The sequence below is a fragment of the Octopus bimaculoides genome, chromosome 19 (assembly GCF_001194135.2).
Source record: "Octopus bimaculoides isolate UCB-OBI-ISO-001 chromosome 19, ASM119413v2, whole genome shotgun sequence".
In the NCBI taxonomy this organism is placed as follows: Eukaryota; Metazoa; Mollusca; class Cephalopoda; order Octopoda; family Octopodidae; genus Octopus; species Octopus bimaculoides.
The window spans coordinates 2715693-2741692 of NC_068999.1; the positions used below are offsets into that span (position 1 = coordinate 2715693).

Below are 26000 nucleotides of genomic sequence, written 5' to 3' on the forward strand. Positions count from 1 at the left end.
AAAAAAAAAAAAAAAAAAAAAAAAAAAAAAAAAAGTTCATCATAGCTAGCTACAGGTATGTATACAAATAGCATAAAACTATTTGCTGATGTGCAAAAGTGTTGCACAAGGAAAACAAAATTCAAACCCTGTGTTAGCAGCAGCTAAATAATGGAAACATACATGGAATCACACGCACACACTTTCACAGTGGTATCTTCAATTAGAAGGACATTTAGCTTATCGAGTCAGTTACTCCCTCAATATGAAAACAGCCAAATTTTTTAACAATTTCCCTCCAAAAAATAATGTAGAAAACAATAAAATATAAATGTAAAATAAGACAAAAAAAATTTCAAAAACTGAAGTTTACCAAGACATTGAGCAATCTGAGCAGCATCGGTTCCTTCAATTGGGTCACAGAGACGGGTGATGACAGGGTGGATTTGGTGAGCCAGATAATACTGGGTGTCTGCCAAACAAAAACCAAACTTTGGTTAAAATAAAAAGATATAAGGAACATATTTAGTAACTTGAAATTATTCAAAGACACACACAATTGTGGTAACTGGCACCCATGCTGGTGGCACGTAAAGACCTTTCAAGCACTGCGCCTCATGGAGGCAAAGTGGCTGAGTTGCTTTCGAGTGTTGGGCCTCATGGAGGCAATGACCGAGACCTTTGGCATTATGTCACGCTTGAGAAGAAGACCCATGAAACCAAGTAAAATCACAGTTGTGGAAGATACCATTGTCACGCAAATGGCACCTGTGCCGGTGGCATGTAAAAGCACGCATTACACTCGTGGAGTGGTTGGCATTGGGAAGGGCATCCAGCCATAGAAAACCATGCCAAATCAGACTGGAGTCTGGTGCAGCCTTCCAGCCCGGTCAAACTGTCCAACACATGCCAGTATGGACAATGGATGGTAAATGATGATGTTGTTTAGCTCCAAGTCAACTCTAATCAAATAAGGCCTTCCACCCATGACCTCATCTTTTTGCTATGTGTAGACCACATTATCCTACATGTTCCTTTTTCATGATAGGGAGAGTGTGATTTGATTGTTATTTCTAGCAAGTTAAGTGAATACAGAGATTTTCCCTTTGATGCTTATGAAAGATTGCTTTTATTAGACTCACTGGTAATCAAACCTGCTGTGTCAGTCTTAATTTAACGAGGCTAATCCAACCTCCTGATTAGATGGTCAAATCTCATTTATTTGTCTGAGCCTTATATTGACAAACTCAGAAAAATATTGAACCTTCTTTTGATAACCAAATCATTAATAAAACCACTTCCAAATAATTTAGAAAGCAAAATGTGGACAAAGATAAGGAAAATAACAGAATATCATAAATAGGATGAAATAAAATTTCAATCTGAGATGAAAGGAATAATTCCATAAAGACTTCAATTTTGTCAAAATGATAATTTGCTTACCAAGAGATAATTTGTCATTTTTCAGTAATTCTTCCGGATGATAAACCCTCTGTTGATAGGAAGCATTGGAATTGTCCTGGAAACCAATTAAATTAAATTTTAATAACTTGCACAACTTTTAACAAAGGGAAACACTAAATTTTTAGTCAGTGAACTTGGTTTTACAACCAGCAAGTTTTACATTTATGATGATGATGATGATTCTGCAAATTAAAGAACTGCTTGTTTTGTTATTAGTTGATACCTCAAAATGGTCATTTGCTGGCAGAGAAAAATAAACTCAGATTTTATTCTGATGGATAATCCTGATCTCAGATCTCCTGATAATTTCTGGCAGCAGGAAGGGTGCATTATCAAGAAATGTGGCTCAAGGAAACCCCGAAAACACAGTCTTCATGATGTAATGGTACCAATAATAATAATCCTTTCTACTATAAGCACAAGGCCTGGATTTTGTGGGGAAGGGGCCAGTTGATTGACCCCATTGCATAACTGGTACTTATTTCATCAACCCCCAAAAGGACGAAAGGCAAAGTTGACCTCAGTGGAATTTGAACTCAGAACATAGCAGCAGACAAAATACCACTAACCATTTCACCCGTCGTGCTAACAATTCTGCCAGCTCACCACCTCAATAATAATAAGAATAATAATAATAATCTTCCACATTAACACAAGACCAGAGTCTAATCAACAGGACTGATGTTGATACACACCAGACACAGTTTAAAATCCCCCGGATCAACAAATCACTACTACTACTACTACTACTACTATCAAAACCATTTTGTAATAATGAGACTCAGTTCCTGAATATTAAACTAAGAGACTGAAAAGAAACCTCAAAGAACACCAATGACCCAGTGGGTTTGATTCTATCATAATGGCAACGGAAGCGGTGTTAATAAACTTACCTGGCAGATGACGTATGGGACAGTGTCACCTGCTCTCAGTTTCTTCCCACCTTTACTATTCATTCGAATGGCCACCTGAACGTGCGATTGGCTTTTTTTGTCTGGATAATCTTCTGGGTTTTTAGTGAGTTGCTGCGATGGAAAAGTTTGGAGTCAACAGGAGTAAAATAGGGAATGCTAACGGGAAATGTCAATAATGTATAAATTCTAGGTCGGTGGTCTTGGTTATGTTAAGGACGAAATTTCCCCAGGAGAGATCTTTAATAATAATGGGACCCAAAAACTGAAGCAATGTTGAGGGATTTGGTTGAGTGCTGCTCATGATTAAGGGAAGGTGAGGAGTGATATATGAGTAGTGTAGGAGTTTGTAGTTCTATCTGGGCAAAGAAGAGAGGCATATCTCCAGTGGAGGATATTTTCAAGGTCTCCATTCATGGAATCTGTGGGTTTGGCATGTAGGGGTGACCTCACATCTAGATAACATGTACATCCACAAATCATATCATAAGTACTTAAATCATGTTATATATGTATAAATCAGCATCAGATATCATATGGGAATCAGACCAACCTTTGTAATAATAAACATTTCAATCCGATACTCATTTTTGTTGACTTTTTCACTGATTTTGGACAGTTCCATGTGAATATTTTCAAGAATTGTATCTTGGGGCTTGCCTGATAAGATTTCTGTTACAGCAAAACTATTGAAGAAATAAATTTTCAAAAAGTTGAGTTTTAAGGGTTAAAAAGGACAAAAAAAACAAAACTTAGAATCCAAAATTGCTTAAAATTTTCCCCCACAAAATCAATCAACAGATCTTATTCACTTCCACTTATTTTGTTATTTACTAACGATGCCTTTGAACCATTTACTTTCTTAAGTTCCATTGGTTATAACAGCATTCATAAAACATGAAAGGTGAAAAGACAGACATGGAATTAATGAGAAACACTAGAATTGATAGGTTGTCAGTTTTGGAAACAAAACAAAATAAAAAGAGAAAGAGAAAACTAAGAGAACTAGTTGGGATGCCATAGGATGAGGAACCCTTTGGAAAACATCCATCTGTATTTTGTGAAAGAATTTGAACTCAAGAGACTATTCAAACGGTTTCTAGAATGAATGAAAAGATATCAGCTGCCCCCATTTGTTGATTCTAAACAGGCCTTTAATAATACCAAGGTAAATGTAGTGCTGAAGTCTTCAGAGATGCAAGAAGCCAAGGCACACTATTTCAAACCTCTCAAATTAGATATGCACCATCAATAAAAATGTGCTGTCACCACCTGTAAAAGTTCCTGTAAGGAAGGGTGTCAAACAAGGAGATACTATCTCTCCATAGCACTTTATCGCATGTCTTAGAGTGGTTGTCAGAGACACTAATTGGAATGGTAGTATGAACATCAACAGCAAGCTACTATCACACTAATTTGTACATATGCTCCTCACAGAAACCTCAGATCAGTTGTGGAATCATGAAGACAATGTTGGACACCCAAGAAATTGAATTCCATTTTAAGATTACTTACTTTCCAGTCTCTTTCGCCAAATCACACCAATCACGCCGGACAATATCGAGACCTTTCAATTCTTTTATCTCAATTATTTTACCATCAGAATTCTTCTGAAGATTTATCGCAGCATACTTCTTCTTTTTCAAAAGTAACATTGATTTAAATATGCCATCAATATCGATCTCAAGTAGTCGAAATAATTTATTGATTTCAGTCTTGATCTGGAGAAAATAAAAATAAAGTCATTTTCAGTTTATGACAGTCCTATTTTGTAGACCATTAACCTGGCAGTTGCTGCCTGCAACTCTAAGAGTGGAAGATGACGAAACATCAGTCTTTAACGGGAAGGTTTCTTTATTCTTTACTTGCTTCAGTCATCAGACTGCAGTCATGCTGGAGCACTCCTGGAATCAACTCCAGCATGACAGAGTCAGAAGTAGAATATTATAAAGAATCACTTGAAAAATGATGGTCAAAACTCACCACGTTCCCCATTTTGTAGGATTCATTATAATCTGAAGAATTTGTTTTAACCATAATAGAATCAGTGTCACCATATATAACTTCAAAATTCATCTGAAAATAGAAGAACAAGAATCAGGGGTTTTGTCATAAATTTGCTGCAGGAAAATATACAAGGGTAAGGCAATGGCTAAAGGTACAGTTGTAGATGAATGAAAATTTAACAGGGATTTGATAATATTGAACGTTATGGACTGAAATTATGTATAATTGAGATGTGTGGATAAGAATGGATAACAACTGCAGACAAGACCAAATCATCAACTAAGATATATGAAAATATGAATGGAAGTGATGAAAGACAAGAACAAATTTATTCATCTCTTTCAAAAAGGATTTTTAAATATGTAGGAATGAGGGAGATATCTATAAAAGAAAGAGAAGAGTGTTTAAATTATGTAATCTGAGATATATTTCACAAGGTGACAAAAAAGTTCAATTAGCCAACGCGAACACTGCTGTTGTTACAGTAACCACTTCAGCGATATTACTTAAGGGGAGATAAACCAGTTTGAGACTTTAATCTACATTTAAAATTTGAGAGTCTAACTACAGGATTAAAAAATGGTAATTCGTTGATAATTAGATTTACCTTTTCAACAGAGTTTTTGGTTTTCATCAGAATCTGGAATTCAAAAAATATAAAATGATGGTGAATTACTGATACACCAGTTATTATATATTGGTAAAATAAACAATTAACCAATATATTTTATTTGATTTTACTAATAAAAAATAATTAAGAGAAAATAGAAGTATTGAAAATTGAATTTTGGTAAGTTCTTATAGTAATTCCTACCTCTCTTCCTTTTTCTGTAACTAAGGCTGCAAGGGGTTTCGCATAAAATCTGGAAGAACTAAATCCCAAACACCCATACATACTATTTGCTGTTAACTTCAAAGCTTTTTGGCGAATATCATACTGTAAAAGATAGAAAGATACGAATAGAAAAGATTTTCAAAAGAGAATGTAATTGAGACAGAAGGAGTATGGGAATACATTGTATTCCCCATGGGACCTATTTATAATAAAGTAACTTAGGGTATTGAGAATTAAGTATTACTGTTGATGAGAGGATACAAATCATTTACAGTAAAGAGCTTCTTTTATAAATTCTGGTCAATTAGCAAATATTAGTTTTCTCATACGTATAAAAGTCAGTTTCATTCTTATGTGAAAATAAAAACAAAGGCTGACATTGAAAGGCGATCATGAAGCTGCTTCTTACTTGCATCATCTGTTCCGAAGTGAGGTTGGGACTTTTCATTAAGCTTTTCACCTGCTGTCTACTTTCAACAAGTTTTCGAATTTCTGTTGGCAAAATCCCAGCTTCCAAGCCAGGTTCTGGCAGGTCTACATTTCTATCTTCACCAGCATAACTCTGAAGTGAGAATTCACATTTGAAATACACAAAATATTTGTGTTTGTGTGTGTATGTATGTCAAAGGGAGTATAAATACACAGAAAAAAAAAAAAGCATTAAATATTCCATAAACAAAAGAACAAAGTTATACTAACAGAAGATGCTTTGTGAGAGACTGTGGTAAAACAAATATTATATTCCTGGATAATCGACGGATACAGACTGTTGAAATCAAGCAGCAAAATATGTTTATCATAGAAACCTGAAAATAAAATTTAAAAAAATATCTTAGGCTTTTGTGGTTTTAAATTAAGGAAATATTCCTTAAAATGGTCAGCGAAAATAACAGATAAATGAATGGAAGTGAAGGGGTTAGTAATGGTTTCTTATGGAGGTCGCGGGTCACAAGGGGAAGGAGGACAGACCCAAGAAGGACGAAAGGAATGGCTGGAATTGAACTCAGAAACTAAAGAACAGTAACTAGCACAACTTATTTTGTATGATGCTCTACTGATCCTGCTAATAATTGTTTCTAATTCAGGCTAGTGATTTTGAGATGGGGGGGGGGGGTAGCTGATCCCATCAACTCCAGTATCTGAGTGGTACTTGATTTTACTGACCTTGGAATAATGAAAGGGAAAGTTAACCACACCAGAATTTGAACTTGGAACATAAAGAGTTGGAAGAAATACCACATGGAATTATTTTACCTGATTTGCTAATGATTCTGTCAATGCTTCAATGACAATGGCGGAAGTGATTTGGATGAACAGGACATATTGGGAATAACTAGGCTTGGGCTTCAAGAGCTGGGATGAGATTTAGTATACCTATTTAACCCACAGCTACTTAAAATGTAGATGTAATGACAACAGGAACAGTAATGGCCAAATGCCAACAGTTTTCCCTGGACACAGTCAACATCATGCAATGGTAAACGCTAGCGGACATCAACAGTAAATGAAGCTGGGGGAGGGGCTTGGAGAGCACAACAGCTAATATTGAGAAAGTGAGATAAATAATGATGATATGAGATTATCAGAAACTGGAGAATGCAAAGTCCATTGAATTTTACCTCTCTTCGGTTCCAGAACAAGGCCACCAGTATAGGCAGGTTTTTTACGAGATGAAGATTTCTTATCTATGGCAACCTCTTCTTCTTCTTCAAATTCAGGCTTTAAGTCAAAAATAAATTTTAAAATTACTGATGATGATGTCACTGTCAGCAACAAGATTCAGAGAAAATATGGAATCACAAAATATGAAGTAGTAAAATACAATTCTGATATATGATCTTTATTTGCAGTGCCACATAATTTTCATTCACTTTAAAAACTCTTCATGCACCTTGTTAAAAGTCCAACCCAAAAGGCCTAGAGCAGACCTGTTCAACTCATTCTAGAGAGGTAAAAACGAAGTTAAAATGCAGATGATGGGACAATATAATTATTACACAAATAATTTCAGAAATATTTTTTTACCTCACATCATTTCATCATGTTAACAAACTTCATTATTTGCAGATAAAGATTTAAGGACCAATCAATTTTCCCCACCAACTTTACTTCTAACCTCTAACTGGTTAATCAATAATGCAATATTGTTTAATACCAGTGGGTTTCAACTGGGGTTCACATGACCCCAGGGGTCCCTATAAGATTTTGCCCTTAAAATTTATGTGTAACAAATTGATTATACTTCCACAATACCACTTGCAAGGAAGCTGCAGTGGTTTTGCAAGGACTCACGATTTCATAAGGATTGCTGGGAACCCATCAGAACCAGCAGCTGAGTTTGCGTCTATCTCCTCTATAACCTGTCTCCTCTATAACCTGTCTCCTCTATAACCTGTCTCCTCTATAACCTGTCTCCTCTATAACCTGTCTCCTCTATAACCTGTCTCCTCTATAACCTGTCTCCTCTATAACCTGTCTCCTCTATAACCTGTCTCCTCTATAACCTGTCTCCTCTATAACCTGTCTCCTCTATAACCTGTCTCCTCTATAACCTGTCTCCTCTATAACCTGTCTCCTCTATAACCTATCTCCTCTATAACCTGTCTCCTCTATAACCTGTCTCCTCTATAACCTATCTCCTCTATAACCTGTATTGCATCCTATCCTTTGATGATGATGTAATCAATTGTTACTGCATCCCTTTTTAGATATTTAGCTGTAAAGAATCCTACAGGTTTGCTAACTTGCATGTGCAATAAGGATGGGGGAAAACACTTGAATTGTTCATTTAGTGTTTCACTTATCCTCACTGGGTTTCCCGTGGGGGAACCATCTTTGTAGGAGTGGCCCTACCCTTAAGAATTGCCTGTATCAGCTGATTATTAAGAAGTTTTGTCATCTCATTCTCTATAAAGTGGTTGATGAGAAGCCAAGTCTATGGAAACCCGATGACAATACATACCGCAGAGAATTTCTTCTTAAACTGTTTATCTGGAACAAGGAAATCTTTCTCAGTAAAAGCATGTAACAGAAGATATTCATTTCTCTCAGAACGGCCACCCAGAAGAGTGCGGGACTGTAAAAGAAAAGCTTAGTTGAGTGTGGTTATTATATTTACAAGACAAATTGTTTATAAAAAGTGGAAATCAAATGAGAAATAATTACAGATGGTTATAGATGAAGATCAAACGAGAAAAGATAATCATTTGAAAAATTTATTTAAATATTGAAAACTGAAGTGATTTTTACAGAAGTAATTTTTTTGGAGTAGAAAGACCAAGAACTTACCAGGACATTTCCACAAATACTTGTTATCTGCAACGCCAGAGGAAGAATGTTCAATTCATACATAATACGCAGGATATAAGAAGCATCCATCAAAGTAAATTCAATAAGCTTTACCAGATGATCAAAGGTGCTGTAAAATAATTAGAAATGACAGTTAATTAGAAGAGTGACAATCAGAGAGTAAATGAACTTTAAGGAAGACACTGCATTTCTTTAAACCTAAAACATTTTCATATATATATATTCTTTTCTACTCTAGGCTCAAGGCCCAAAATTCTTGGGGAGGGGAGGGGCAGTCGATTGAATCGAAACCAGTATGCAACTGGTACATAATTTATTGACTGAGTAAATGTATATTTTCATTAATATATAGAAGAAACGACAGAGTGACTTGGGATCTGAGAGTTTCATGTGTTAGCACTAATCAAAAGAGTTTGATTAGTGCTAACACATGAAACTCTCAGACTGAGTCACTCTGTTGCTTCCACTAAATATTAATGTGTGTGTGGGGGTTGGGGGAAAGATGATTTCTGTTGCTGAGCACAAATATTTCCAAGGAATATTATTACTTCTAGACACACAAACATAGCTTTACTGCCAAGAATAGTTTTTATTTCAATCTGTTTGTCGAATGTGGTTTTTAATTATAAAATCTAATAAATTCAATAACTCAAAGACACCCAGGTGATGTCTCAACATTAACACCAGTTCAGCACTGGTACCAGTGACATTTGTGTCACGCATAAACAAAATGTCTAAAAGGTTGGTGATGTAATGTGCAAAAACAAAAAACTGAAAAGTTCGCACCAGGATGGACATCCAGTCATAAAATAGATCCTCAAAAAGTTTTGCCCAACCCATGCCAGCATGGAAAAGAAGACAAAAAAAATGGTGATGATGAAAGTATATTTTGAAATAAAATCCAAAGTACCACCTTACAAATATATTCAAAGTTAATTGTAGATAACAAGGAAATCTTACCTGTACATGTCTCGAATATGGTCTTGATCCACAGAAATGCGTTTTATTTTCAAGATTTGCAATCCAAGCTCTGTAAGATCGTAACTCTTCAACCTAACGAGTTCCCTGGAAGACACCTTAGTGTCACAAAGGAGTCGGCCGCAGGATGAATATTGCTTTGCACCCTACACAGTAAAACATGGAGATACTAAAACATATCGTAATTTAATAGTTTATAATAAACTGATGAAAGAAAGGTTTTTTTAAAAGATTTGAATTATAACCCAAGAAGTATATTCTTGACTACTTTTAGATTATAAGGAAAGAAATGTGAAAAGACGACCAACGCCTTGTGAATATCTTTTCCCCACCACAAAGACATCTGCTCACAGAATACAAGACTTAACACAGAATAGAAGTTTTAATTCATCTTTGGAAAAGTCAAATTATTTTTTCTAATGTAATGAAAAGTTGTTAGTGAAAGAGTAAAACAAAAATACATTTTCCCTAGGAATTGGAACTTGTAAAATAAAGAAAATAATTTGTTTTCTATTTTGCAACTGTGGCACAATTTCCAACAATATCTTTTAAATTTATGGAAATATGGATCGCCTTTGAACAAGATTGCACCTCATATATTACATGGATTTGTCGCAAATGAAAATCAAAGTTAAGCCCAGTCGAATTTGAACTGAAAATGTAAAAGGAAGATTCTAAATAGGGAAAAAACATTTTACCCTAAGCTCATTTCTAGTCATTGATTTAAATCAATGTTTGAAAGATGATAGAAAATTACTAACAATATTAAAAATACTGTTTTGTTTTTAGATAAAACCTAAATAAAATATCTCTTTAATTAAATTCAAAGTATTTTCGGTTAATAGATGTCATAGCACTTAGAACAGAAAATAGTTCAGATATGGAATCTCACAGCAGATAGAAAAACAGATACAAATACTTACAGAATATTTTGGCATTATTGACCGTTTCAGGCGTCCAATCTTGGACCAATGAGCAATTTTGTTAACACTGATGCGATGTAACATGATGTCCAGATCAAAGCCAACAATGTCATGACCCTGAAAACACAACAACAAACATTTAAGTTTATGGCTTATTGAATTACCTCTGCTAGACTGAGGAACTTTAGTACTTCGATGGGTAACCATCTCATTCCAGTTAAGAGTGAGGAGGAAATGTTATGGAAAAATGAGAAGATTTACATTCAACTTACAACAATGACATCAGGATCTACTTTATGAATCCTTGCCAAAAGGAATCCAAGAACAGCTCTTTCAGTTGGAACCACCTCCACTTTTAGATCCTTTCGCTGGAAATAAGGAAATTCAATGTTTTAACATTTCAGAATACTCTTTCTTTTTTTTGTGTGTGTGTGTGTGTGTGTGTGTGTGTGTGTGTGTGTGTGTGTGTCTGTAAAAAAAAAAGAAAGAGAGAGAGAGAGAGAGAGAAAGAGAGAGAATGAATGCATGATTAACCGCTTAGCATTCAGATTATTCTGTCAAGTGTAATGCTTCTTCATCCACGCTGCTGTGTATTAATCATGCATTATCTTGGAGCTCTGAGATCTCGATGGTGTAATTGTTTGTAGATTGACATTGTAGGGTAGGTGTAAGAAGCCAAATCTGGCCAGTGTGAACATAAAACAATATTTGGGCTGGAAATGCTAAAGGGTTAAGCCTTTAGCATTTACACCAGCCACATCTGGCCAAAACCTTCTGTTTCATGTCCAGTCTGGTCAGATCCAATCCCTCACACCAATCCAACAATGACAGTCTAAAAATAAACAATACATCATTGAAATTTCAAAGCTTTGAAATGATGCAGGATTAATTTTTTTTTAAATGAATAAATAAGCATTATAATTGACAGAGAAGTCGGAATTTTAAAGGAGTAAGAGAAAAAAAGAACACAAAATCTGTACAAATTGCCCCAGTTTCATTTATAGTTGTTTAAACTTACTGTTTTTTGTAGTTTACCACGAAACTCAAATGGAAAGATGCAATTGGCTGGTTGACAGATTACTGGAAGAGAAGAGAAAACTATGAAAGCAACTTATTTTAAGAGATCAAATTCGTGTTTTATTGAAGAAAACATGAACCCAATTTCAAACCCTAAAGTTATTGTAGAGAAACCTCTTGATATGATACATAATGCTGTTTGCCTCAGTCTACCTGACTGACTACATGCTCCACCTCTATTTCGCACCGGGGTGATCAATGAAAGTTGAAAGGACATTCAATCATGAAAACAGTCTTTCAACAAAACTATTGGACACATCATCATCACCATCGTCGTTTAATGTCCGTCCACTTTCCATGCTGGCACAGGTTGGATGGTTTGACTGAGGATTGGCAAGCAAGAAGGTTGTACCAGGCTCCAATCTGATCTGGCAAGGTTTCTACAGCTGGATGCCCTTCCTAATGACAACCACTCTGAAAGTGTAGTGGGTGCTTTTTACATGCCACCAGCATGAGGGCCAGTCAGGCAGTACTGGCATCGACCATACTTGAGTAGCTTTTTACGTGCCGCCGGCACGTGAGCCAGTCAGGTGGCGCTGAGAACGGCCACACTCGAATGGTGCTTTTTACACATGCAAAAATATTGAACATAGTCATGGTTGTGTGGTAAAAAGTTAGCTTCCCAGCCAAACAGTTCTGGGTTCAGTCCCACTGTGTGACACCTTGGGTAAGTGTCTTCTACTATAACCATGGGCCCACCTTGTGAGTAGATTTGTAAACAGAAACTGGAAGAAGCCCACCATGCGTGTGTCTTTGTCTCCCACCACCACCTGGTGTCCAGTACTGATATGTTTACATCACCATAACTTACCAGTTCAGCAAAAGAGACTGACAAAAAAATATGAAGAATTGGGATTGATTTGTTCAGCTGAAATTATTATTTAACCAACTAAAGAAAACCCAGCAATTACTTACCACATTGGTGTTCATTGAAGAATTGAGTCTTTGGGGCAGGTTTGTCAATTCCTAAGGATTTCTGTACCAAATAAGCTGCAGCTATTATCTAACAAATTAGAAATACAAGTCAGTCACTTCATGTTTCTAAAACTATTTTTTGATTTTAATTAACAAATTATTAATTAAAAATGCAACAATGTTTCCATTCTTTTAATTAATGTTAATTCCAAATGGATGTGACCATTCAGATGACCAACTGTTGTCTTCTACAGTTTGTAAATATCCCAATAAAAGTACTTTTATTGGGATATTTACAAACTGTAGAGCCTGGGTCTTCTTGAGGGTTTCATTGACAGTTCTATCACACAATATAATTTTATGGTAGACTTGAAAAGGGATAAGTGATTGATTAAAAAAATGGTGCTGTTCTTTACAACTGAGTAGTCAGTGACAAGATGACCATCTCCTACTAAAGACAGCAATTCTAGAAAGAAAGAAAAAAGATCATTTTAATGATAAAAACTTCTACCAAAAGTCTAAAACAGAACACCTGGATGTCACCTGTTTCTTTAATGTATCTTACCTCATTCTCTCGAGTCTTGGGGTTTGGTAAAGTTCTTAAATTCAATGACATCACCACTAAAGGTGGAATTGCAAGTTTCTCTTTGTTAATAGAAATATCCTGCATGTTTTTCACAAAGGCCTGGAAAGATTAATATAAATCTAATTACAGTTTTAAGACTTTTTAATTCTCTAAAGACTTGGTGCTATTTGTCTTGAAAAGGTCAGAAATATATTTATTTTATTATTATGGCCAGGTTGGAACCTGGCCATAATAATCTATGGTTAAATGTTAACCATTTTAACCCAAAAGTCATGCATTTTAACAAGAAATATTTAATTTTTATTGGCAAAATTTCGTTATCCTTTTTCTCATTTTACCAAAATCTACAGAAGTTAATCAAGAACAATTATCATTAAATTAACAAAAGCAGAAAATGCATTATCAATTTTTATCTGTTATTTCTATTTAGTGATTCTAGAAATGGATCAAGTTGTAGAACACTGATTCCAAAAACTAAAGGGAAAAATGCTTATATCAAGAATGTGTTTTACCTCACATTTACACCAGCTGACAGGAGGTCTTGAAACTTCTGAAAATACAAAGAAAAATAATCTGGTTTACCTGAGAGTTCTAAAATTCCTCAAAGATCAAAGAATCTTCTGATGAAAGACATAACAGGTGTTCATTGTGTCATTGGTTTAATGTCCACTTTTCAATGCTGGCATGGGTCAGACAGAATGTCAAGGCAGATTTTCTGCAGCTAAATGCTCTCCTGTTGCCAACCCTCACCTCTGTCCAAATAAGGTAATGTTCCCCCATGACCAAATGGAAAACTGGAAATGAAGGACATCACTTGCATGGTAGTGACACTTGTTTATGTGATGTTAAAGCAAGGAGAAAGTAACACCCACCCACACACGTGTGTATATACAAAATAAGATTCAGTTGAATTAGGTAACACCATTTGAGCCTGGCCGTTGCCAGTACCATCTGACTGGCCCTCGTGTCGGTGGCACATAAAAGCACCCACTACACTCTCCGGGTGGTTGGCGCTATGAAGGGCATCCAGCTGTAGAAACTGCCAGATCAGATTGGAGCCTGGTGCAGCCATCTGGCTCGCCAGTCCTCAGGGCTAAACAACAACATTTTTAATTACTAATTAATCGACTTCTTGAGTGGCCATGTCGGAGCACTGCCTTACCCACAATGCTCAATCTCTGGACTGCAAAGTTACAGAACAAAGGACGCAACATATCAGCAGTTTTTAAACAGCTGTAAATACAAACACATATGATGTGCTTCCACACAGTTTCCACTTACAAAGGGTTAGTCGGCCCAAGCCTATATTAGAAGATATTTGTCCAAAATAGCAAACACTGGGATTGAACCTAGAATTATCAGATTACAAAAACAAAACCACACAACTTGTAAGTAAACAGTTCAGTTGTAAACAGAACCAGCTGCTTCTATTGATAACATGGAATTTACTTACGAGGGGACTTCAAATTTAGCCAACATGGACCCTTCATGTGACGGTCCAGTAAAAGTATTTCAAGCCTGGTGAAAGAAGAAAAAGGTAAAAGAAATGAAAAACGGAAAATTGTAGACATTCACAAAGTTTAGCAAAATGATTAGAAAAACTTGTTTACATAACGTTTCCATCATCATCATCATCCAGTGTTTTAAATCCGGGTTTTGTCCCCGTTAACAGGGGTGGATGGATCTACCTCAATGCCATAGCAACCGAGGTAGGCAGGTGCAGCCCACCCCAACCTTTGGGCTGGCTGGTGCCCATTCTCCTTTGCTATCATGAGGCTTTTTTGGAGCTGGATTTTCTACAGGGAGCAGGCCCTTGCTTACCCCCAACCTCAGTTTCTAGACATGAGTGGTCCCAAGACCAAGGCCTCTACCACGATTTTTAAGAAATGTGGTGGAAAACTAGCTCAGGAAGGCAGGGACGCTACTCCTTGAGACCCCTTTCAGAGCCCCCCTACCTATTAGAGAACATGTTTATTAGGCAAAAAAGAAAACCACACACAGTTAGTAAATACACTGATATTGTTGCAATTCAGTTTAGTTTCTCTGAATTATTCATCAAGATGGAATTTAATTAATTACCACAGCAAAACCCCAACAAAGTAGTGTGGTGTACCCAATAAGACAAAACCATTTAAAGAGACACTGTCCAGCTATTGTGCTTGGAGAAATTTAGCGATAATGGTGATGGTGTTGATGAAGGCGATGACAGTGGTGATGTTTTGATGGAGTTGGTGATCATGATGATGATGGTATTAATGATGATGATGTCTAACAATTTGAATGAACACCACTAGTTCCCCAAAGTGCTGACTCCTGGCAATATTATTTAACACACAACTCAGACTTACCCAGAAGTATTGGTTCCGAAAATATGGCTGAATGTTTCTCCTTTTATGTCTTTATACAACATTGGTAAATCAAACTGTTGATAAAAGAATGAAGCATCAGTACACAGCACCATGGCACACCCCATCCCAATACACCACACTACTATAGCCAAAACATCAATGTTCACTGAACCTACTACACCAATAAACCCTACCGTACCACAACCAATTCCTTATTACATGTAGAAAGATATATTTTTCAACGCATAAATACTGATAAAACAGCATAAATATTTCCACAGTGGAAAATCTATCTTTTTACTCGTGCTACAATTCATTTCAGTGCTTCATAAAACAAGCTTATGTTTGTTTACAAATGATGTAATTTCTATTCCATCTACCATTTCTGGATGACTTTATAAGTTCTAAAATTGCAGAAGAATTTGTCAGCAAGGCAGTTTAGCTTAATGGTAGAGCACTTGACTGGAAATCGAAGGGAAGTGAGTTCGATTCTCATGGCTGGTTGCTGACAGATCTTTCTGCTTTGTAAGGATTTTATCCTATATATGCTATTCGATCAGTATATATGCATTGAAAAATCTATCTTTCTACTTGTTCTACAAGACATTTTAGTGCTTCAAAAAACTAACTTATGTTTGTTTACATATGACGTAATCAATATCTTATTGTATTACACTAGACCAAGGGTTATCAAACTAAAGCCTGCAAGATCAGTTCATCCGGCCTGCCATTGCACTGTATACTTTGCAATGAGAGTTCATTTGCCATTGGTATGGCATCAAAATGGTTATGCGGTCCACGCTCGTCATTCTCTTGGTTATCTGGCCCGTCGTGAGAAAAGGTTGGTAACCCTTGCACTAGACCAATAAACAAAAACACCACTACAACCACACTATCCAACTAAATCAAGATATATTGTAACCAAAAGAACTCATGATTGCCAAATGATCCTCCTTTTTCATAATAAAAGAAAAGGTTATGAGGAAACCTCTACCGCTTAGCATTTTGCCCGGCGTGCTAACATTTCTGCCAGCATGCAGCCTTTCTTTGACCATCTATATTGTTATTTTAATGTCAACACTTAAATAAATCTTAGACTGAAGTAAAATAGCATTCTTACCGAGTATCGGACTTCAAGATAATCAGACCTGATCGGAACATCTTCCATTTCAAAGGCATATTTGCAGCTGACTTTCTGTAAAAAGAAATGGCTTTGTAAGTAACAATTTCTTATTTCGGTAGAAGATTAAACTTTTAACATTCAGATTATTTTCTCAAATGCAAAGCTTCTTTATTCAGATTGTTTTGAATTAAGCAATGCATTATCCCACAACTTTGAAAATTTGATGAAGTGATTTGTATATTTTTGGAATGACAGGGTTGAGATGAGAGGCCAGATCTGGCTGGTTTAAAACAGCTGGAGTATTTGGGCCAGACAAGGCTGGTCTAAATGCTAAATGATTTTAATGATTGATAGGAAAGGATTAGGGTATACTCAATAGTACTTATTGAAAGTAGAAGTCAAAGCAGACGAAGAGTACTAGCCCCAAATATATTACTGGTACTTATCAATGACAAAGTTATGAAAGAAAAAAAATAATTAACAATCGAATTTGGAAATTAGAAAGAATAACATTATCTCATCCATTAGAGAAACCAGTAAAATATTAAAAGAGATTCTAGAAATTTCCTTAAATTAAAAATTATTTTGTAATTGCGTTACTGTAACGAACCTTTGACTTGTACGTTGTGATTCTGTATTTTTCCGCAACTTTTTCGTTGAATTCCTCATAAACCGCAGACAGTGTGATTGGTTCAGTTGTCGCTATTCCAGTTTTCAGATTCACTCGCTGAATACAAAAACAAACTTAAATCATTACCGGAATGTAAAAAATGGGTTTTAAGAAAACTACTGAGAGAAATCATCATCATCATCGTTTAACGTCTGCTTTCCATGCTGGCATGGGTTGGACGGTTTGACTGAGGACTGGCAAGCCAGGAGGCTGCACCAGGCTCCAATCTGATTTGGCAGAATTTCTACAGCTGGATGTCCTTCCTAACGCCAACAACTCCGAGAGTGTAGTGGGTGCTTTTTTTTTTTTTTACATGCCAATGGCTTCAAATTTTGGTACAAGGCCAGCAATTTCAGAGAATGTTGTAAGTCGATTACATCAACCCCAGAGCGTAACTGGTACTTATTTAATCGACCCCGAAAGTATGAAAGGCAAAGTCGACTTTGGTGGCGTTTGAACTCAGAACAATGTCGGTAGAAATGCCACTAGACACTTTTCCCAACACTGTAATGATTAATAACAATAAAAACCTAATGTTTTACAAATGAAGGGAATTACCGTAGGTCTTGGTAGAATACGAATTCTTCGTTCTATGTTCTTTACTGCAACACAACAGCTGACATAACTCTTTGCACTCTCATACCAGACTTTACCAAAAAGGTAAACCACACCTAATTAGGAAAAAGAATAAATCAAAGATTTATAAAATCAAATAAAAAGACCATTGCAGGTGTTAGGAAGGGGATTGTAAGGATCAAAGAATTAATTTCATTAGTAGTATTTAATCAATTATGTCACCTTTTTTGTTAAAAATATCTTCATAGGCATCGAGCCAATAGAAACGAAGTATCTGGTCTCCATTTTCATCTGTTGTCAATGGCAGCTGAGAACTATCTATCTCCATAGATACTGAATCATTTACATTTTCTGTCTTAGTTTCATTTACCAATGACCATCCACTTTCAATGTCAGGAATCTCATTTCTGAGAGTGAAATCAATTAAAAACAAATACAAGGAGGATTATTAAAAACATTAAAAATGTTAAAGAATTTAGGAGAGTATTGTAGTTTGCTGGAAGCATTGTGTATTGTTTGTGAAATATATTGTGTCTTGAATGGCACAACAATGTAGAGTGGACTATAATAACTGTTATGATTTAATTATTCATAGTCTAATATATTTTGGAATATAAAAATTCTTTCTTCAGATATTGCTAGGAATTAACTGAGTCCCCACTGTAATCAGTTTTCTAATGGTTACTGAAAAAAGTATTTAAATACATGTTGTAATAATGCAGTCAAACCAAATAGTAATTTTTTTGAAATTATTTAATATATAAGTAAGAACTTCTTCAGTCCAAAACATTTTGAAATTTTTTAATTGAGGAAGGTTTACGTATTGGATGCATTTCCCATTATATATTATGCAGACTGGAAATATATGTATTAAATGATTTCAAAATATTACTATTTGGTTCTATTTCATTATTATAACTTATATGACTCAATGGCAGTACAAATTAGCCAGTCCAGACTCCACTTATGTAGATATTCTAACAATGGTTTGGAACTGTTATATTTGATTCAAGTTAAAAATCCTGGTACCATGCACTACTACTTAGTGCAACCTAAAATACACACACTCATATATAGTAGCATTAAATACATACCTGTTGTCAGATTGAATATATACCAGTCTAACTGTACAGTTCTATCAGTGACTAAATAGTATTGTAATAATTAGAATAATATCACTGACTATATAATAGTGTAGTACTACAGTACTATTACTAATTCTACAGCAGTAGAAATGTGTAACAATCATGCATTTCTTCATGTTATTAATGGTTTCTATGAAATGGTTCCAATTAGTAAATGATGGTGAATTTTAAATTCACCAAGAATTAAAACCCCATAACTAAATTGGTAATGAATAGAAGAGAACAGTAATGGTGTGCTGTTAATAAGTTGACTAAACTGTTAATAAACACAGGGGAACAATAATGGCCAATGTCTTACTTCTTCGGTAACTGTAGCACAGGCTTCACAGACATTTCCTCCTCGTCATCAAAATCAATTCCACTTAAATCCATTTCAGTTTTATCTGGGAAAAAGAAAAAGACCCATTTTTTTTTTTATCAGATTTTAAATGTGAGATATCAATAGGTTATTCCCATCCGGTATTTGTCCACCATCAGTACCAAACCATTATCAATCCTGCTGCTTTCTTCTTACCAAACCTCTGCCAGGATTCCTACTACCACTCTACCAAAACTGTAATATTCCAAAATAATGAGCAGTCTGCTTTAAGAAGGTCATGACTGGAATATAAATTGGTTACATGTTTCTTTTCTTTTGTTTTTTTTTGTATTAGCTAACTTCATAACATGAATCTACAGAAATAAATTTTAAAATATTGTTTGGAATTCTACAGAAAACTCTCCAAAGTAGATCAAATGGAATTCTCACCAAGGGTCTCATTTTCCTTTTCTTCAGTCCAGTCTTCACTAGCTTCCTGTGGTTCTTCAGAATTGATGCTAACTGCAGCAGCGTTTTCACAAATTTCACCAACTGCCTCATGTTTGTAAGGTTCAGGTGAAAAGGATTCTGTACGTGGTTTCTTTGGAATTGGTAGACAATCCTCATCAGAAATGATATTTCGGGGTTTTAATGAATGCTTGGCTTTTGGTTTAGTTGGGGTGACAGTGCTGACACTGAAGGGGTTGTTGGCAGACCTTAAAAGGGGAAACAAACGCAAATACTGAAGACATTTCACTCTTTATATGGGTCACACACTTCATGAATATGTGACACACATTGTGTATTGTGTGTGTTTTGTGAGATATAGATATTGTATGCATGTACATGTGATACACACTGCATGAGCAATATCATTATCATCATCGTTTAACGTCCGTTTTCCATGCTGGCATGGGTTGGACGATTTGACTGAGGACTGGCGAAGCAGATGGCTGCACCAGGCTCCAATCTGATCTGGCAGAGTTTCTACAGCTGGATGCCCTTCCTAACGCCAACCACTCAGAGAGTGTAGGAAAGGTGTATATATATATATATATATATATGTATGTGTTTGTCACACCACCATTGTTTGACAACTGATGTTAGTGTGTTTACGTCCCCATAACTTAGTGGTTGGGCAAAAGAGACCGATAAAATAAGTACTAGGCTTACAAAGAATAAGTCCTGGGGTCAGTTTCTTCAATTAAAGGCGGTGCTCCAGCATGGCTGCAGTCAAATGACTGAAACATGAAAAGCATATCATGGTTCAGATGTATTTTACTGAGTTTCTATCTCATGAAACTGGTTCCATTTTTATTTTCAGTAATCAAAATGGTCAGTACTTAATAAAAATAATAACAATAACATTAATAAATTTGAAGGGAAAATTATCTTACTTCTTTCTTGAACTTGATTTTTTGGCTGATCCCAGAAGAATGTTGGTAGCAGGTTGGTGGATTTGGCCCATAATGTCAGACAAAATATCATCTTTTTCAACACTCACATCTTTCTAAAATAATGAATTGAAAAGATTAAAAATAAATATTTATGAAAATGTCTGACTAATATTTATTTTAGTACACCTGAAAGGATGAAATGCAACAATCAACTTTGGCAGGATTTGAACTTGGAACATTTGGTGACATAACTAAATGGTACTTGACATGTTATGCTCAGCATCACACTGTGAGACAAGAAAACCAATGCCTAGATTTGACAGCAGACGAAAGTCAATGACACCATTAGAACCATCAAGGAGAACAAATATGGATGAGTTGGCCACACCATGTGACTGAAGGACAATGAGGGTGATGGAATGGACAAGATCAAGAGGCTGACCAAAGACAAGATGGCGAGATGATCTCACCCACCATGTGGGGCTTACATGGCCATGGCTACCAGAGACAGACAACAGTGAAAGGAGTTCAGGCAGAGGTTTCTTCTCAGAAGCGATGAAACCTTGGATAGTGGATTGTCAATATTTATAACAATATATTCTTGTTTATGTGGGTTTTCCCACACATCAATAACTGAGTGGATCAGTAAACTTAGATATTATTGGAAGAAGAGAGAGAAGAGAAGGGGCTCTTGTCTGAATTAAGTCCTAAATTGATAGGGATCACAGAAATATATAAAGTGGTAAAGACAGAGTCTGATTAGGGGATTTCTCCAAGAGTGTAGTGGGTGCTTTTCACGTGCCACTGGCAAGAGGGCCAGTCAGGCGGTACTGGCATCGACCACGCTCGAATGGTGCTTTTTATGTGCCACCGGCACATAATGCCCCCTTCAAACTCCCCTTCCTCCTAATTATCCTCCCATTTCACTACCACTCTCTACACTATTCTTACACTCCAGACTACACCCCCCTTGAAACTATGAAAGCTAAAGGCCTGAATCAACTCGTTTGAGACAGAAAGCATTAAAAAAACAATCAGATTACTGAGAGGAAAATTAGAACACCTGCATATTTTTACAGATAATTATCTGTAATTTAACCACAAAGTCACTCAACCATAAAATGCCTGCAACAAAACAACAACCAAATAACACAGATGTTTATAAAATAGATCAACATAAAGAGAAAACAAAAAAAATCCAATTTGCAAAGCATAAAATTGAAGAACCCTCAGCTTTGGCGTACACCTGACTGTGGCATTTAGAAACAACATCGTAGGAAGTAACCCATAGGAAGAAAAGCATCTGATAAAATTAATTTTATTATGAGATTTTGGGAGTCCTCTTTTGCTGGTTACAACAGTGAATTATACCTGTTCATGAGACCTATTATAATTAAGAGGAGTGACTTGTTGAGAGCCAAGTATTCGGTGACTGATCTGAGCTAAAAATCTATTGAAGGAAAGGTCAAGGTTTTTCTCTTTCTTGTCTGTAAAGAAGTCCTTTATTTCTTAGTAAAGTTGTGCAAAGACAAGAGTGCTGTCTCTCAGTGTACAAAACTGACCCATTTACAGAAGATTAAAAATTCAGGCTTAACGTGGCTGCAAAAAAGGTTTAACAAACAAATATTGTTAATTTCTGCTTCAGACAAGTTTGTCATATCCAACGTGAGAACATGCTTCAGTTCACAGAACAGCAACTTGTATTTTCGCTCTGTGAGCCATATATAAAATGCTTAGTTGATGCTTTTTTCTTTTACTTTATTACAGTGAAGTATTACATTAAGCAGTAAAACTAGTTTATGCAGCTGTTGAATATACAAATCTAGAAAATACTATGCAAACAACAAGGAAAAAAATAGACAAACAAACAGATGTATAAGGCATGTCAAAAAGCCATTGATACAAGAAAAACAAACAAATTGAAAAACTGTAAATTGTCATACAAAAATGCTGCAGGTGAATCGATTTTCTTTTTGGTGGGGTGGACTGGAATAACTTAGGTAACCCAGTTTTAACAGACAATGGTACAGCTTGTAAATAAAATCAAAATTATTTTTCGGAATTTCATTGTTTCCAACCATGTTTACTTTCTCCATGTTAGATGACTTAGGAGAACACAACCATCTCCTTCTCTCTCTCTCTCTCTCTCCTTTCTCTTTCCATCCAATATTTCCCTTCCATCACTTGATATCTTTTACCCCAGAGAAGCAACATATTCCCAACATTTGATTAATGTTTTTAATGCCATCCTGAAGAAAATATTTCAATTCACTAATCAACTTGACCCACCTTCAGTCATCATACTCAACTGTTAAAAGTTCTCTTTTGTTGCTTTTTTTTTATTTTGTTTTTATTCCTCACCAGAGAACACCAAAACATAAACCATATTTTACTCCTGATTGGACCATCCAGCCTGTCCCTCCACTACCTTCCATAATATCAGCTAGAATGCACCCCATTGGCAATCAACCTTATTCTAAGATCCCATATGCAAACCGACCAACTAACAGAAAGCATTGTCATGCAAGTATCATCATCATCGTTTAACGTCCTCTTTCCATGCTGGCATGGGTTGGACGGTTTGAATGAGGACTGGAAAGCCAAGAGGCTGCACCAGACTCCAATCTGATCTGGCAAAGTTTCTACAGCTGGATGCCCTTCCTAATGCCAACCACTCCGAGAGTGTAGTGGGTTCTTTTTACGTGTCACCGGCACAAGGGCCAGTCAGGTAGTACTGGCATCGACCAAGCATGAATGGTGCATTTTATGTGCCACCGGCATGGGAGCCAGTTAGGCAGCACTGGCAACGACCACGCTTGAATGGTGCTTTTTACGTGCCAAAGGTATGGGAACCAGTCCAGTGGGACTGGCATTGACCACACTTGAAACATGCTTTTTATGTGCCACGACAATGATTTCACTTGACTCAACAACAGTTTATTGCCCAATGATTGAAGGGTACTCTTAAATGGGCCGGTTATGTTGTACTGGCATAGGCCATGGTTACAGTCTCACTTGGCTTGCCAGGTCTTCTCAAGCACGGCATATTTCCAAAGGTCTCGGTCGCTTGTCATTGCCTCGGTGAGGCCTAATGTTTGAAGATCGTGCTTCACCACTTCATCCCAGGTCTTCCTGGGTCTACCTCTTCCAGAGCATCTCAAAACAAATACAGTAACAAAAAGGTTAAATATAGGAAGGCAGTAAAGGTGGCTGGTTCATTAGTGACCATTTGCTGAGAGGATTACAATATGTGGTGGAGTAGGGCACTCATTGATCACCCACGAAAGTCAACCAAACAGTAAAGTGTCACATTGAATGATTAGTGCAGCGGTATCAGGCAGAGAAGATGCACTGGACAGAGGACACTACAGAAGTATCAAGGTGATGGACCACGTTACAAAAGTTACTAAATGAATCACATGCATTCACAGCTGATCAGTACAACTGATTGCAGTTTTGCTGGAGGAAGGCAGACCTGGGGTTAAACAGCAACAACATCCACCACCAACTCCATCCTAATCAAAACGAGATGAAAATTTTTCTTTACCTCCTTTTTTTTGGTAGTCCCGGCTGATATAAACATGTTGCGAATGTTCTGTTTCGGTTTCCTGTCTGGGTGGTGGATGTTGGGGTTCTTCTTTTTCTTGGAATTTCCTTTGCCTTTTATTAAAGAGAAACCAGAATGGAAACGGTTCAGAATTAACATTGCAAGATTGTGAAAGTGTGTGAACGAGTGGTATATGTGTGTATAGATGAGTGTATGCATGTTTGTGTATGAGTGTGTGAATGTAAGTGGTGACAGTGCCTCCATTAACCCTTTCGTTACCAACCCTGCTGAAACCGGTTCTGGCTATGAGTACCTGAAACAACACGGTTGGAAAGCAAACTTCTTAACCACACAGCCATTCTAGAAAGGAAACCACACACATACACACTCTCTCTCATAATAGCTTATATTCAGAACCAATAACATTTACTTCATTAAATAACGACTGTGTCAATAGATTTGATTGGAAGAAAAAAAATAAATAAAAGGAAACGTACTTTTGGAATCTTGAAGGAATTTATCATCATTGAGATCATCGTCAAATATTTCACGACCATCTTCAACATAACCAATTCCAGCTGAAACAAATTTAGAAAGAATTAAAATGAATAAAAATTCCTTTAAATGTAGGAGAGAGAATAACGAAAAAGGAAAAATAATTTCAAATAATCAAAGTGACGTACTGTCATCGATGATCCAGTCTTCTTCCTGTCGTTGCCGGACTATTTCAGAGTAGTCATCTTCATCAACAACATCGTAGATGGCTTTATCTTCAGAGAGCTAAAGGAAGAAAAGAAAACTGCATTGAAGAGGATACATAAAAGGCAACAGAATCAGGCATTTATAGACGAAGCATAAAATTTTGTTACCAAGGAAATCAGCAAGAAATATTTGCAGTTTTTAGCATGAACTAAAGAACTTATAACAAGAGTAAAATGGAAATGTAGATCACATCAAGTGGTTGAGATAATGGACATTTTTGACTTGCAATGTCTACTTCTGAACAAAAGATTAAAAAAAAAGAAAAAGTCTTCATATACAGGACATTGTTGCTGCTGCTGCTACTACTACTTTTTAAAAATGCAGAAAACATGTTTATTTGTTTGTCTTTAGAAGATGATTGAAGGATGTACTTAATGGTTTGTTCTTCTGGCACCAAGATATTAATCTTCTTATCTCATAAAATATTTACATTTTATAAAAGTTCAAATATATTAGCTGCCAAAAGAATTAAGTCTGCAAAGGACAGTTTGCCCTTAGGCAGAAAAACATTTAAAAATCAATTTAATATAATCTACCAATTAAATATTACAAAACGTATCTAACAATACTAATTAAATACAATAAACTACTTTCATTACCTCATATTTGTTTTTTTCACCAGCCTCTTTACTCTTTTTCAATTTGGCAAAGGCGGCCAGTCGACCAAACTTATCTGATTTCTCTCGTTTTGCTCTTCCAGGCTGGGTCACTACAATTAATTCAAATGAAACATTTAAGTTACACTTTCAGGAAATAGAATAAAATGGAAATTTAATAATTTGTTTTCATTACATAAGTTAAATTTTACGAAGTTAAAGGCTTTGATCTATAAGAATTGGATGAGATATGATGGCTTGGCCATCTCTCCCCAGTTCTTATATTAATCATTAAAATCCAGAAATACAACACGAGGGATAACAGTAACAACAGAACTTAGTTTATTCTAGGTTGGTGTAGAGCCGTTTAGTTCCTGGGTGAATAGGCATGCCGCTAAAACCAAGGGAAGCTTCGACCACATGTCGGGGTCGAGTTGGGACAGCCTGAAAGAACGTCCTGTCGCCACAGCTGCTGGATGGATAAGAGGGCGAACGCTATAACTTTCTCTCCACCTGTTGCATTGCGCATGCGAGCTCGGGTACTTCCGCTGACG

General features: G+C 36.2%; 1 protein-coding gene across 1 annotated transcript in view; it reads right to left on the reverse strand.

The window, feature by feature from the left end:
* Positions 1-26000, reverse strand: part of LOC106882693 (DNA polymerase alpha catalytic subunit) — a 36014-nt gene that overhangs the window by 5464 nt on the left and 4550 nt on the right. The window contains exons 2-34 of the mRNA XM_014933457.2: positions 25450-25559; positions 24772-24868; positions 24586-24666; positions 24089-24201; positions 20542-20654; positions 19595-19860; positions 19145-19229; positions 17924-18108; positions 17684-17796; positions 17066-17182; positions 16453-16527; positions 15333-15406; positions 14438-14502; positions 13497-13534; positions 12964-13083; positions 12399-12486; positions 11425-11486; positions 10679-10774; positions 10407-10523; positions 9466-9629; positions 8485-8614; positions 8159-8272; positions 6816-6915; positions 5896-6002; positions 5606-5758; positions 5176-5298; positions 4969-5001; positions 4338-4430; positions 3870-4075; positions 2908-3040; positions 2337-2468; positions 1423-1498; positions 353-451 (exon numbers count right to left, since the gene is read on the reverse strand). Of these exons, the coding sequence (XP_014788943.1) occupies positions 353-451; positions 1423-1498; positions 2337-2468; positions 2908-3040; positions 3870-4075; positions 4338-4430; positions 4969-5001; positions 5176-5298; positions 5606-5758; positions 5896-6002; positions 6816-6915; positions 8159-8272; positions 8485-8614; positions 9466-9629; positions 10407-10523; positions 10679-10774; positions 11425-11486; positions 12399-12486; positions 12964-13083; positions 13497-13534; positions 14438-14502; positions 15333-15406; positions 16453-16527; positions 17066-17182; positions 17684-17796; positions 17924-18108; positions 19145-19229; positions 19595-19860; positions 20542-20654; positions 24089-24201; positions 24586-24666; positions 24772-24868; positions 25450-25559 (3678 nt within the window). The remainder of the gene's footprint in view (positions 1-352; positions 452-1422; positions 1499-2336; positions 2469-2907; positions 3041-3869; positions 4076-4337; positions 4431-4968; positions 5002-5175; positions 5299-5605; positions 5759-5895; positions 6003-6815; positions 6916-8158; positions 8273-8484; positions 8615-9465; positions 9630-10406; positions 10524-10678; positions 10775-11424; positions 11487-12398; positions 12487-12963; positions 13084-13496; positions 13535-14437; positions 14503-15332; positions 15407-16452; positions 16528-17065; positions 17183-17683; positions 17797-17923; positions 18109-19144; positions 19230-19594; positions 19861-20541; positions 20655-24088; positions 24202-24585; positions 24667-24771; positions 24869-25449; positions 25560-26000) is intronic.